The sequence below is a fragment of the Alligator mississippiensis genome, chromosome 1 (assembly GCF_030867095.1).
Source record: "Alligator mississippiensis isolate rAllMis1 chromosome 1, rAllMis1, whole genome shotgun sequence".
NCBI lineage: Eukaryota > Metazoa > Chordata > Crocodylia > Alligatoridae > Alligator > Alligator mississippiensis.
The window spans coordinates 325,418,364-325,434,084 of NC_081824.1; the positions used below are offsets into that span (position 1 = coordinate 325,418,364).

General features: G+C 43.3%; 1 protein-coding gene across 2 annotated transcripts in view; it reads right to left on the reverse strand.

Annotated features, from left to right (window-relative positions):
• PRPS2 (phosphoribosyl pyrophosphate synthetase 2) overlaps positions 1–15,721 on the reverse strand; it is a 33,167-nt gene that overhangs the window by 12,991 nt on the left and 4,455 nt on the right. The window contains exon 2 of one of the 2 annotated variants that reach the window (XM_006258896.4): positions 5,764–5,947. In XM_006258896.4, coding sequence (XP_006258958.1) covers positions 5,764–5,947 — 184 coding nt within the window. The remainder of the gene's footprint in view (positions 1–5,763; positions 5,948–15,721) is intronic. The other variant, XM_014607776.3, reaches the window with a different exon arrangement.

The following is a 15,721-nucleotide window of genomic DNA, read 5'->3' on the forward strand; positions in this document are numbered from 1 at the left end:
GAGGCAAAGTTTCCTGTATTATTTATTTTCTCTTGGGGTCTCCTACAAGACACCGCATAGAAATCAACAAGATGCCAGCCTGAAGAATTACGAAGAGTTTCTTTTTTCTTTTCTTTTTTTGTTTAAACGAGTGGGGGAATGATCAGCATTTGTTTAAGACAGTGGAAACATAAGGTTTCCTCACACTGCCTACCTTTTTGATGTTGGCATAAAGGCCGATTTGGGCTTATGAGCTGCTTTAGAATATCACAAAGATTGTGTGAACTTCAAGCCAGGAAGATGTTAACACAAGTGCCCATGCTTTATCACTTAAAACCGAATAGGTAATTTGACTCAATTCTAGCAAGAAAAACTCCAATGACACAGTACAACAGATTAAGGAACACCGTTTAAATTCTAGGAATTGGTAGTAGTTAAGTTGCCTTATAAAAAGATGTTACATAGTTAGGAATATATGTTCAACAACTGCAGATGCAAGAAGCAACAGTGAACGAGGCAGGCACTCTATGCAAGGTCTGAAGTTGACCCTAAGATCTCTTAAGTGAATTCCTACATTTAACAAAGCAGTTTCTTAAAAGGAATTTAAGGCATCCACTGTCAATTTCCATAAAATTGGTAATAAAAATTCCTGCCTACTTAATAACATTTCATTATGGAGATAATTTCTTTGCTATTTAAAAGTTGTTCACCAGTCTACCAAAATTAGAGGACGATTACTTCAAGACTTGAGAAACCCACATCATGCAACACCCTACACACAAAGGATGCACTTTATTTAGTAGCCTTTAAAATGGGTGAAGGCAAAAAAAAAGGTGAAGTTCAGGCTATATAGCCTTTAAGCAGTTTATTATATTGCCTTCATCAAAATAAAACACAACACTGGACAAGTTATTTGCAACACAAGCACCACAAAGAAAACCAAAAGAAGATTATTTAAACAATTTCTAAAGTTGCAAATCTAGAATGCACACATACACCAAGTGGACACTCAATTTCAAGGAAACCTAGCAAAGTTTTTCAGGTAACTCAATAGCTACATAAAGGAATAAGCTGCTAAGACCTGATATGGTTCAAACCTTCAGGAGTTCAGAGCCAGAATCTAGAACATCCAAGTAACTATTCAGACTACATTGGCTGTCTATCAAATTAGCCTATAGCTGAGGGGTGGGCAAAAAACAGTCTACAGGCCAGATCTGACTTGCCAGCTGACTAGATCTGGCCCACAGGCAGGCACCTACCAATTAACTGTATCTAGCCCATCTGGCAGCTGCCCCTCCACACAGGGCCAAGTCCCGCTGACTCCTGCCTGGGGCAGCACGTGCTGCACTCCAAGTCTCTCCCAGAGGGCCACAGCCCTGGCCAGCGGGCAGATTCCAAGCATGGCTGCTATTGCCACTGCTGCAGTCGCCTGGGGAACTGCAGTGTTGAGGGGAGCAGGGCAGGCAGATTGGGGGGGGAGGGGACCCAAAGGAGCTCAGCTGCTCACAAAGTCCTGCCCCGCAGGTGTGGGACAAGCAAGTGGGGCGAGAGCAGCAGCAACAGCAGGATTCAGTGTGGGCCTGGCTGTAGCCTTGCTAGGGAGGCTTGGGATAGAGACCAAGAGAGCCAACAGTATCAGGCTTGGCTCCCCCTGCCTCCCAGCTTCCCTTACTGCCCTCTGGCAGCAGCTGCTTTCCCACCCCTTTGCAACATGCTGCAAGCCAGACAGGCAGTGCTGATTTCCCCTACCCCTACCCCACCTTTTGCTGGTGGATGGACTAGGCTCAGACACATCATAATGAGCAGGTGGGGGGGGGTGGGGGAGCTGGGCAAGGGGGAGGGGGAAGTCCCCCTCATGCACAGACCCAACCCACCTACACCCCACACTATACCCACATATACACCCCCTCAATACTGTCCCCCCACACACCCAACACCCCTCCCCCATCACACCCCCTGCACATTCACACCAACCCCCAGCCACATACACTCCACATCCATCCACATGCACCTCCCTACCACTACACACAATATACAAGCAAATCCCCCCTCCCAAAAGGAGTACTTCCTGGGCAAGTGGAGAGACTTCCGGTGGCAAAGGGGGTGGGACTTCTGGTCCCAAGATGGTGACTAGTGGGGTGGGGCACCTGTCAAGAGTTGGGGCTACCCTTGCAGCCCTCAACACCTCACCACAATTCGTTAAGTGGCCCTCCAGCAGAAAGAAATTGCCCACCCCCACTATACCTACAGGACTGGCATCATATCCTAGATAAAATAAACCATCTAAAATACAACTCAAAAAATTTCCCCACACAGCTTCATTAAGATAATCCGACTAATAAAGATCACTTCTGTTTTAGGATTTATATAAAAACCTGACATCTAATCAAGGCCCCAGGAACCCCTTCCAGAAAGTGAAAGAAATAAGATTCTAGCAGCAGCAGAACTCCAAACCTCCTTTCAATAATACTTTCAAATCTATCTCAAAGGCTCATTTGCAGCAGCCGACACAAGCTAATCTTACCGTGCACTCTGAAGATTAACATACTTTGAGTAAGTCTATAGTGCAGACTGCAACATACCCAAGAGATATTTGGACTTACTTTAAATGAGCCAGATTGGTCCCCGAAGAAGTCTAGTAATAGCAGTATACAGAAACTGGGGAAAATAAACTCTGTTGTGCTCTAGGCAGCATCTATTAGGCTTCTGGCACCCAACCTAGTTAATTTAAACTTGGGTCATATCCTGGAAATAAATGTAAACATGGCAGCACAGTACTCAAGACAAAAAAAACAACCCACACAGAGCTCCATGCTCTTGGGGCAAAACTGCTTCTAGTACCCAAGCTAATTCAAGTAAGTTATACTACACAGATGTTTACAATGCAGACAAATGCCCAGCCTATTTCAGGCTTCATGTCCTTTTTCGCGTCCTTGTGACAAGGTATTTAGTGGAATGTGCAGATTTGTTAGAGCCTGACAGGGCCATGCTATGAGCACTTCTGCTATGGCCTAGACTATATGTTACCCCGACTAATAATTATAAGACCTTTTGCAGAGCCAGATGCCAAGGTTGTTTTATAAAGAATGAGAAAAAAATAAGTGCTTGACATTTTACAGATGTGGAAACAAGAGCACAGAGGTATGAAACAACTGCCCCAGGATAAGAGAAATGTCACGGCATTCCCCAAAAAAGTTGGGATTAGAAACTAGATCTTTCACTACCTAAGGTCAGAGTCTAGTTATTACCTAGATCCTTAGAAGGCACCTCCAAACACAGAATATCCTTATCAGAATATTAAGACATTTCTGGTGTTGCTTGGAAGTATGCTGTGGTTTTGGCTTTTCCCCAAAAAGACAATTTTTAGGTATGTATTAAACTTGGAACAGTTTCTCCAGCTCCCCAATGTCATGCTAACACTACGATGTTCATGGTGACCAGTCTCAAAAACAGGAATCTTGCCATATTTCTTTAGATTAGCAATTCTCAACCAGGGTGCTGTAACATTTTGGGATGTCTTGAGATCCCTCGAGGATGCTGGAGGGTGCCACACACTATTAGATGTGCAAAAATTATAAATCCAGGGTTTTCAATGGGAACTGATAGCGTTAAAAGCATTCTGACCTATCGTGATCAGAGTTCTTTGTAACACAAGAATTGCTCTTTAAATTTATTTATTTACTTTTTAGTGGAAAAACCACCACCACAACAAAAAAAGATACCACTCAAGTGAAAACTAAGAGCTGGCATTTTCCGAGAGGCGCTTAGAATTTAACCTTGAGTACAATATAGTTGAGAACTGCTGCTTTAGCTTAAGTAGCCCATAAACACGTCTGCAGAGTCTTACAGAACATGTAGCCCATCTGTTTCTGCCTTTACATTGTAATCTTTCTGGTAGGGCCAAGGGCAATTTGCTTCTACTCAGTCATGTAAATCCATGGCTCTCCATAAATAATAAAAATGAAACTAGTAGGTACTTTAACTGCTTTAACCTCATCCCTCCACTCCCTTGGATTTTTTTTATTTATTTTTTTTAAAGGATTACATCAAGATGGCCCATAGAAGCATACAGATGCAAGAGATCCTTATATTCCAGTTCAACTAACCGCAGTCCCTCACTTATTTTTGACCAAACCCTTTCAGATTAGTTTTGGCAAGAGTAGCCCTTCTGTAACACTTGAATTATTTGTACCTCAGCTGGAACACAAGAGAATTTTGACATTTTAACGCTCCCGGAAATATACTTAAGGGGAGTATGTTACCTTGTTTTTATCAAGAAGGATGTTTATTGGTTCTAGCAATCAATTTGCTTTAAAAAAAATTCTAAATCAGCTAACCACAATTTTGAACAAAGCAAACAGCGTGTCAATGCATTTTGAAGCTGTGAGACAACAAAAATCTTGCCTTCATTTCCCAGTTCCTCTGTACTGTTAGCTCCCCTACATAGAATAAAAGTTGCTTGGGAAAATTACTACTTCCCCTTCCCCTGCCATTTTTCAGCATGGGAATGCTGGTACATGAGACAGAGGCTGCTTGAACGCGCCAATTAGCACACACTGGTAGATTTGATTAATTGCATCTAATCCAACATGCTGCAATTACAGTGCTTCAGAGCAGCCTCCCTCCATGGGCTCCAGGCACCCCAAGTGTCTAAACATACAAGCCAGTTAACAGCAATTTAAAAATCACCGGAAACATTTCAAAAGTATGCCTGGATAATCAAGTATTACTGATTCTCTAAGACCTGACTGTGTACAAAAAGCTTTCCACAATTACTGTCTAGCTGGTCCTCCAGACACCCCATGCTGCAATGCTCCTGCTTCTCCACCCCCACCCAGCAATTGACTGCTCTAGTACACAGCAAAAAAAATCGAGCGGCCCAAACTATTGCTTGCACTTGACTGCAGTGTCCCTGGTTAGAAATTGTGGAGGCAGCTCTCTGCCAGTTCTAATGAGCTGGTCAATTTCCTTCCACTGGTAGCAACTAACCAGGTTGTCATGCATCATAGGCTTATTTGAGGTGGGAAGTGGTCAACTTGAAGGGTTGCCTGGACCCCTGGTTCTGAGAGCCTATGGGCCAGGGGCCCCAGCAGAGGATACTTAAGAACTCCACTGCCACCAATAGAATGAAGTTAGCCAACTCTTTAAAAACCGAGCTGTCCTGAGTCTCCAGACACACAGTCCAGGCAGCCACCTTCCCCAAATCTGGCCACCCCATCACTCCCAAATCAGCCTGGGATGTACAAAACCAAAATCAATTTCCAGAAACTTCAGCAAAACTGATGATCAGCTTGAGGGGAAAGTGCTCTTAAAAGCCACAAAAATTCTGGCAGCTTCAGAACATGGAGCCCATCAGCAACTAAGAAACAGGGGTTCAAGCAGCACCTTAATCCTATACATGCACCTCTGGATGGTACCCTGACTGAGGCCACCACAAGTTTCTTTAAAAAAAAAAGCCAGAAAGCATCTGTCTTCAACTCAGTGTTTGTGAGAAAGAGGAGTAGGCTATTGCAATTGGGTTGCATACTCACTACCACATCTTGTTGGCAGTCTGACTTGACCCTTCCACTTGGAACTGTTACTTCCGTTTTATGCATACACCTCCGATGCAGGACAATTTTGAACTGTTTCCAAAATCAGTGGCACTCTTGGAACAATTCAAGTATTAGGTCTGTCCACGCTATAAATATTTAGGGAAGTTTATTTATTATCTCCAAACATGCCAGTGGGAGTAGTTATATACAGGCTGATACAGTTTTTCTTAGTGAAATACATTTCACCTACCTTATCTTTCTTATCTTGTCTGGCATATGGAAAACATGGAATAACTGCAGTCACTCTGGATGACGATGCAATCTTGCAAGCATTTATCATGATGAGGAGCTCCATCAAGTTGTCATTTATTTCTCCACAGCCACTCTGAATGATATACACATCTTCCCCTCTTACACTTTCACCAATCTCTACACTGAGAAAAATAAGATTTGGCTAGTGAATCATTTAAATTGCTATAACAAGAGAAATAATTATAGAATTAATATAATTCTAAGTTTGCAAGACATTTTTTTTTAAAAAGCTAATAGATCTCCATGGTTTTATCACTTGAAACATGCATTTTATGGTGAATTAATTAATTCAGTTAGGTTATGATGAAATGTCAAATGGGCAGTTTATCTAAATTTCACTTCTCCACCTGCATCAAGAAAAGGTCTGTGCCAACTTATACATAGTAAGTATTGCTATCAAAGACAGACATAGTTCAGACCGTTGTTCAATTTAACACAGATATTTTTAATATCATGCCCCTAATGATCCTGCCTTCCTTTGGGGATCATGAAGTCACTCAAAACCACATAAAAAACTACAACATTAAAGTAATTTTAGCTGCCTACACCATTCATTTCTTTGGTTATGACATCTGTATTTAAGTAGCTTTATAACATTTTAATTTATTTCCCCACTGTGGCCTAACACTATTCTCAATTGCTGCTGACCGAGTGAGGCAACAATCTGGCTAAAATTCAGAGCTTTAAAATACAAGTATAATAGTTTTATCATTGCTCATCAAGTCTCAAAACATTCTTAAATGGCCAAGTTTTTCTTCTTTGTTTGAAAGTTTGTAAGAATGTCTTTATTTCCCCTCTTCCTCCTTTTACATTGCTGTTTTGCTACAAGTCACTGCACTGTATTGCAAAACTCCAGCCTCAGACCCCCCATTTCCACTACCCACTCACCCGATTCCAAAGCTAAATCCAATTTAAATGGATAAATGAAAAACAGAAAACCAGATAAGCATACAGTGCTACAGCACTCTCATTCCTAATTGGTCCAAAGAGCAATAAAGTCAATGAATGAACCATCCCAAATCTTCTTACAAGTTACCCACAAGGCACAGTTCACACGACAGAATTCTTAACTTTAAAAAAAGCAAAAAGAAAATGTTAGTGCTATCATATTGGATCCAAGCTGGTCATCATCAGGGCTGAAAGCACTACACACACCACAGAGACTTCAAGCACTTGAACTTAATAGTAGTAATAGGTTGTCATCCTCCTTGCAGATTAGCATTAGAGGAAGAACAGACATTTTGGCCAGTGAGTTTTACAGCCAGGCTGATAGCAAAATAATGGTGAGGTTCTGGGACGTTGTGTTCCATTCGCTGCACTCAAAGAAAGAATCCTTTACTGGAATCTCTCTACTCCCTCCAAGCTTGACCCCTTTTGCCTCAGCTCAACTCTCCCTGCCCCATCTCCTTTGCACCCCAGTGTATCACCCCAAACCTGTTCACCCTGCCTACACAGTACCCAGAATCGGGCATCTCTGACTTCTCAAACCAGTCCTAGTCTCCCGCTCTGAGTATACTTCAGTCCCAATCTACCTTTTCTATTCCTAGTCTCTCCTGTACTCCATGGACTCAGTTCTTCTCCCCTACCCTTTCAACATTCCTTGTCTCACTGATCTTTTCCCACCACATTCAAACAGGGCTGCTTCCTCTGTGTTCATAGCAGTCATCTAGCACAACCCCCACCCCTGATACTAGATGTCTTAAACATCCTAGTCTATTGCCCAGACACAATCAGAAAAATCATGGATAAGACATTTACAGACATTTAGGGAGGTTGGAGGAGGGTAGATCAAGTTAAAATGGCCACCCAATCAAAGGTTTATTGGGATGTAGGGGGCTTCGGGGAGGAGGCAGGGTCTGCACAAGGGTTGGCAGGATCAGGGAGGCTTGCAGGGGGGTTGGGAGGCTCTCCCCCACACCTCCCAGGAACAGACCTGCCCCATCCCCAGATGAACACCCCCCTCCCACCAGCAAACCAACCCTCCCATCCCTCCCCTACCCCGACTTACTCCTTGGTTCCCAATATCAGTGAATGCTGGTAAAGACAGCACCTGAAGTGACCTGTTGGATTGAGGGGGAGGGGAGGGTAGAGGTGGAGGACTGAGTGTCCATCTGGATGTGAGCTAGAAATTGCTCAATGCCAGGAGGCAAGTAGAAGTGAAGCCCCAGGGGCAGGTGCCGGTGGCTGGGCTTTCCCAGCCCTGGGGCTGCACAAGTTCAGTAAGATCGGTCTTGCTGGACACAATCTAAGTTAGATTACCTTGGAGGTACATTTCACTTTGAGTCGGCCACTTTTAGACTGATCTAATTGTCCTGAACTTCTTCCGTACAGTTAGGTTGATAGAAGTGTAAACTACGGATCCAAGTATAAGGTCTGCACATGGGCAAGCTGAGTTAGACAAGAAGGCCATTTTCAATACAATCTAACCCTGCAAATGTCTGCATGTACCCTCAAAGAAAGCAGCAATTACCAAGGAAGTCTGGCATTCCTGCTGCTGCCATGAATAAAATGGCACATTGCTTCATTGCTAAATGAAGATGTCATGCACCATATGGTCAACATTAGAGGCTTGAGCATGCTCACGGTAGACAATCTCCAGATATTTCACCTTAAGTGCTGGCATGTCTCTGGCACGCATTCAAACTAAAAAGTTTCAAATACGCAAGTTGTCCAAGTCTATGTGCCGTTTCATAGGAAAAGAAAAAGCCATGCCACTAATACAATGGGTATTCTCCTGCCAAATGTCAAGTCCCTGTTCCAAAGCATAAAGTGTACTAGAGCTGATTAAAGGAAACATCAATACATTTGTGCTTACCCTGGATAATCAGAATGTAACCATTCACTAGACATGTGGCAAAGTTACAAACAACTGAAAATAGGAACTTCTGGACATCCTTAAAAATAATGTTACCAGGTTCACTCACAGATCAGTTCTGTGATAGCAAGAAGCAGCAGTAGTTTAGAAAGGCAAAAAAGCTACACACTTGCATCAAGTGTCCAAGAATGCAAGGAACATTTAAGGGGTAAACCTGTTCCGACCATATGCATCTGAAAAAAAAGATTTTTGCGCAACCGTCAAGATCAACCTTTCAAATCATGATGGGTAGGGGGAGTGGGAGAAAAGAGGGGGGAAGAGAAAGTACATCAGCTTCGAAAGCGTTCTGTATTGAGACGAGCTTAAATAAAATAAGTAGATACTGGTATCATGTCATATCTTTCAGGTAGGTCAGAAGCACCTCTAAAGCTACAGACTTGGTGTTTTGGCATCCCCCCCAATCTCTCCAATAAAAATAAATTATTACAAAAGGGGAAAAAAATGAAGGAATAAAGTGACACAGGGAGAGGGGGAAAAGATACTACAAAGCATAAGAAAATATTCTTGGAATGATAGAAATGTGTAATACAGGGGGCAGCAACACTGCCACACCATGTGAGAGCTTGCAACTCATCTCCCTGCTGTGGATTGCCAATTTTTGCCCCCTTGAGAGCTCAAGCTGCCTACATTTCCCATCTCTACAAACACTCACCCCCTCTGCAAGGGAGGCACAGGAACAAGAGAGCAGCAGGGAGGGCTGCAGAAAAGGGTACTGCAGAGGAGACAGCTGGTTTAGCATAGCTGCATGCTACCTGAATCTGTGCACCATCCTGGCCCTCTTCACAGGCTGAATCTGGCACAGGGGCCAGAGGTTGCCACCTCCTGTCTAACACTTAAAACAAGTAACCCAACACACACACACACACACACACACACACACACACGTGTAGTATGGAGAATAGCTTGTCCATGTAACCAACACACATGCTAGAAGAAATAGTTTATTGATCCAAGTGTATAATCTTAAATTTTTATCCTTTATAGATTCAAAAGGCCAAGTTCATTATAATCCTCCCCCCCCCCCCCCGCAAAAGAGGCCCCATTGAACAATAACAGGTTGATACAAGACTAAGACAAGCTTTGCATTCTTCTTTGGTATGTGTATACTTTGAAAAGACAATACAATGATTAGAGCACAGAACTGGGATGCATGCTTCAGAGGTTCTTTCTTCCTCTGCCAATAGCTGGTGCCTTCCCACTGCCCTGGAGCTAATTACAACCTCAGTGCATCTGTTAACCTTTCTTTCATTCACAGAGAGCTCAGATTTTGAGGGTATAGTTTTAAGCCTAGGACTACACACTTTTTATGCAAATAGGTGTTGTATAGCCTAGGTGTAAGCAACTCCTACTTGAGTTATACGTGCAGTTGGTGTAAATACTTGGCTAAAAGGCTTTAGCAAATATTACAACTTACAAATGCAAAAGTATTATTACATATTAAAAGTCCTCAGAACTGGCTGAAGATAATTAATTAAATAGATTAATACCCTGAGTATTTATCTTCTCAAAGTTCAATATTAAGGGGTATGGGACAGTATCAACCAATCTAATCAGATCAGCAGCCAACTCCTTAGGCATTGCACAGAAATTAAAGGATAACTATCAGAACGCTGATATTTTTGTACTGTTATAAGATATTGCTCTAAACTGTCTTCAATTTGTGGTGTCCGAAGGGAAGCTGGGCAACAGTGATCATGAGCTGATCACCTTCACCATCCACCATAAAGCTGGCAATAGTCAGCAATACAGAAGTCCGACTCCAGGAAAGCTGACTGACAAGCTCAGGAGGCTTGTAGGTGAGGCCCTAAGGGACCACAACCCAAAGGGGAGGGGAGTTCAGGACAAGTGGTTGCTCCTCAAGGGAGCGATCCTGGATGCACAAGCTAAGTCTATTCTGTCTCCTAGGAAAGGCAGCAAAAGGGCACAGCAGCCCCCTTGGCTCTGTGGGGAACTAACAGACCTCCTGCATCTAAAAAGAAAGACCTACAAAGGATGGAGAACTGGATCCACCTCCAAGGAGGAATATTCTGCATTGGTCCAGACCTGCAGGGAAAAAAACAGAAAAGCCAAGGCTGCGATGGTACTCCAATTAGCTACAAGTATCAAGGACAATAAAAAGTCACTTTTTAGCTTTGTGGGGAGCCAGAGGAAAAGCAAGGGCAACATCGGATCCCTGCTAAACCACATGGGACAACTGACAGCTGATGCCCGAGAAAAAGCCAACTTACTAAATGGGTACTTTGTGTCAGTATTTCACCAGTCCCACGGGGCACCCCTGCCCATTACAGGACAGGAACATCTGGGTGAGGATGATTCCTTACCCTCCATTAACGCTGACCTCGTGAAGGAACACCTTGAGAGGCTGGATACCTTTAAGTCAGCTGGCCCCGACAGCTTACACCCCAGGGTACTCAAGGAGCTGGCAAGCATCATAGCTCAGCCCCTGGCACGGATCTTCAAGAACTCCTGGTGCTCTGGTGAAGTGCCCAATGACTGGAAGAAGGCCAATGTGGTGCCTATCTTCAAGAAAGGGAGGAAAGTGGATCCGGCAAACTATAGGCCCATCAGCCTGACCTCTATCCTGGGGAAGGTCTTAGAAAAGATTATCAAAGAGGCCATTCTTAACAGACTGGCTGATGACAGCATCCTGACTGATAGCCAGCATGGGTTTGTTGCAGGTAGGTCTTGCTTGACCAATCTCATTTCCTTTTACGACCAGGTGACCTATCACCTGGACAAGAGAGGGGAAATTGATGTTGTATATCTTGACTTCAAAAAAGCCTTTGATCTGGTATCCCATGATCACCGCTTGGCGAAACCGGCCAACTGCGGCCTCGGCTTCACCACAATCTGCTGGCTGGGGAATTGGCTCCACAGTCGGACCCAGAGGGTGGTGGTTGATGGAAGTTAATCGTCATACTGCCCTGTGACCAGCGGGGTCCCTCAAGGCCAACACTATTCAACATCTTCATTAATGATGTGGACATTGGTATCAGAAGCGGACTGGCCAAGTTTGCCGATGACACCAAACTCTGGGGTAAAGCCTGAGGATAGAAGGGTGATCTAGGCGGACCTTGACAGGCTCAGGAAATGGGCGGACGAGAACCTGATGGTGTTTAACACTGAAAAAAATGCAAGGTTCTCCACCTCAGGAAGAAAAACCTGCAGCATGCTTATAGGCTTGGCAGTGCTACACTGGCTAGCACTACAGACGAAAAGGACTTGAGGGTCATGATTGACCACAAGATGAACATGAGCCTTCAATGTGATGCTGTGGCTAGTAAAGTGAGCAAAACCCTGGCTTGCATCGATAGATGCTTCTCAAGCAAATCCCAGGACATCATTCTCCCGTTTACTCAGCCTTGGTGAGGCCGCAGCTGGAGTACTGCGTCCAGTTTTGGGTTCTGCAATTCAAAAAGGATGTGGAGAAGCTTGAGAGGGTGCAGAGGAGAACCACGTGCACGATCAGAGGTCAGGAAAACAGACCTTATGATGAGAGGCTGAGAGCCATGGGACTCTTCAGCCTGGAAAAGCACAGGCTCAGGAGTGATCTGGTGGCCACCTATACATTTATCAGGGGAGCTCACCAGGATCTGGGGGAATATTTGTTTACCAGAGCGCCCTGGGGGATAACAAGGTCAAACGGTCACAAACTTCTTCAGGACCATTTCAGACTGGACATAAGGAAGAACTTCTTTACAGTCCGAGCCGAGCCCCCAAGGTCTGGAAAAGACTGCCGCCGGAGGTGCTTCAAGCACCTCCTTTGAACACTTTCAAGAGAAATGTGGATGTTTATCTTGCTGGGATCCTATGACCCCTGCTGACTTCCTGCTCCTGGGGCAGGGGGCTGGACTCAATGATCTTCCAAGGTCCCTTCCAGCCCTAATGTCTATGAAATCTACACCAAAACAGGTATTAAAACAAACAAACAAACAAACAAAAAACAAACAAACAAACAAACAATAAAACCCACACACTTTAAGAGTATCTATAGTATAAAGAATAGGAGAGCAATAACTAATTCATTGATTAAATAAGTACTGACATCTTGACATGTCAAATCAACTTTTAAGAGTTTGAAATATATCATAATCTATTTACTTAAAAAAAAACCCAAATGGATTAATTAATGTTTAAACAATCTAGTAGGGTGAGGACAGAGAAAAAGGACACAGGGATGGATCTTGTCCCAGCATTACAAGCTATGTTTGATTAAATTGCATAAAACAAATTCAACTATTTGGTAATGTTCAGTTTACCTAAAACTTCTCACTCAGAGTCAACAGAACCTGGATAAAAACCCTACTATAAAACACGTCATCATCAGGTAACAAGCCACTAAATAATTTGTAGATGCTTCCTGCAAAAGTAAGTTCAAGTACCTTTCACCACTGCTGCAACTAAACTCCTTCTAGTACCCAAAAGACCTTGGGTACCTTCACCGTACAATGCTGTCTGCAGTATACACATGCCCCTAGCCACATGATAGCCTAAATTTCAATTAATCTCCTAAATGCCTAGGTCCCTGTGACATTAAGACTTTTTAAAATGTATTTAGGTACCCAAAGCAGCAGGTAGACAGCAGGATTTTAAAGTGTCAAGGGATCAGGGTTTAGTATTTTATTACTCCCTCTCATATCTTCCCTCATGGCAGAATCCTAGATCCAAACTAACCATACTTCCTGCCAGCTCTCTAACTCTTCTGAATTCAAAGTCAAGCAGCTTTGCTATACTGCTTGGGCACCAGCTATATCCAACCCTCAATTTCAGTGTCCAGTCTGTAGCAACCTTTGCAGAGATATTTCTCCAGCCCAGGAGCACTAGGCTACAGCACAGTCAATACTGCTAAAATTCCTGGAAACTGAAATGGTAAAGCCCTAAGAGGTCTGAGCATACAGTAAAAGATTCTTCAATGACTTGACACTAAAATTTTAGAGCTAGAGCAAAAGGCAATCATAGGTTACCTTTCATTTACATCAGGATAAGAGCATGCACATGGGTCAGCAACCAGAGCAGCTAACAAATTGTTACCATATACTTTCACCTCAGTAAATTTGTATGCTCCTGCCCCAAAATTATCAGAGGTTCATCTCCGATACTTTTCAAATGAGGCAGAGAATGGACTAGAAAACGGTCTATAGTTTTAAAGTCTTGAAGTTCAGTTTGGGCAGTGCTCCAAACAATTTCCAAAATGCATTTAGTCTTTATGTCTCAAAATTATGATTTATTAACCATCTAATGAGGAACTACAATGCATTCACCTTCAAGAACTGATCCTTACACCTGAAAGGAACAAGTAACCTCTAAGAGCATATGTCACGAGTATCTACAAAACAGATATAAAACTATGCTCAGGTTTTGTCCTTGGATATTGCATTTTAAGATACCTTCAAAATTCACTGTATTCATGACTCAGTAAACACTGATTATTTCTCAGAGTGAGATAATTTAAAGGTTACATTAAAAAAACAAAACAAAACATAAAACAAAAACACACTCAAGAACCTCTTGTGGCTTTTGCAAGAGGTTCCCAAATATATATATATTTTTATTAATTTAACCCTTAAATTCAATTTAAAAACTGACATTTTGTATCTAAGCACATCCCTCTAACTTGTTTAGTAAGCACATTTTACAAAGGCTTCTTCTAACATCGCCCCCTAAACATGCACACAGGCCTAATCCTCAAACCTCTTTTAATTTCCCTAGTCACTAACAGAAAACAATATTATGTGCATGAAGAGAATTCACAATTCAATCTTTGGAGCAGACTAAAATGATTCGGCTTAGGTTTAAGAATTACTGTATAACATGCCTTATATACACTGTAAATCATTTAAGACACCCTTTGTTCATTTAAATTGTGCAGCCGTTACCAGTCATTTACCTAGTCTCATAGATTTCAATATTAAATGAACTCCTGGTAAACCTAATTAACTGTATCTGCTAATTCAGGCAGAAATAACATGCTCTCAAGAGTTTACACCTCATTAAATGTTACACTCAAAGCTCAGACTCTGCTTAGCTTTTCGCACCTCATTAAGGCTCGGGACACCATTACTTAGAGCACCCTGCTTCTAGTAGCAGCACTGCAGGGTCAGGACTTAGGCCAGGGGTGGGTAAAATACAACCCATGGGCTGGATTCAGTCTGCCAAGTGATTCTATCCAGCCCACTGCAGGTCATTTGGCCCTGCCCAGCTCAGGTGTGGGGGGGCAGACCAGGAGGTGGTGTGTACGGCCAGGCCCACTGCCACTGGGCACGTAAGTTCTACCTGGCACGAAGTGCAGCCCACTATCTCCACAGGTGGCTTTCAGGCATGCTGAGAGCTATAGTCTGCAGGGCCAGGCAGTGCGGCAGCGGGGCAGGAGTGGCATGGCAGCTGGACTCTACTTCCCAACAGCTCCTGTAGTAGTGGCTCCTTCCAGCTGCAACTGCCAGCATCTCCACTGCCCATGCACTCTGGCCCACCCGCACTGCACCTATTACTGTGAGCACCAGACAAGATGGGCAGGGTATCCATGGAAACTGGCCCAGGACCCCTACAGGCAGGGCACACTCAGCAGGGTGGATGGGATGAGGCTTCAGGTGGGCGGAGAGCAGAGTCCAGGAGCAGGAAGGGCAGAATTGCAGGGCAGTGACAGTGTAGGTCCAGAGCCACAATCTATTCCCTCTACCCAACACTCCCCAATATCTTCCATTTAGAGACTCAGTCAATTCTCAGGTGTCAGTTGTGATTTAAGTGCCATAAGTATATACAGGGACAATTTGGTTAACTGCTTAGAGGGAACCACCCCCCCCAAGTTATTATACCTGTTAATGCACATATTTTAATCTTTGGTATAAAACTAATGATTGGCACAAACACAAATGCAGTTGATTTTCTGTAACCAGATATTATTTAAGAGAAAAAAAAATTCTCACTATTTTCACTGTTATTGGACATGGCTAGTCTGCTGAATGAAAGTTTATCCTCTGCCTTCAAAGAAAAGGGAAGAGTTAGGGCTTAAGAGTAATTCTCA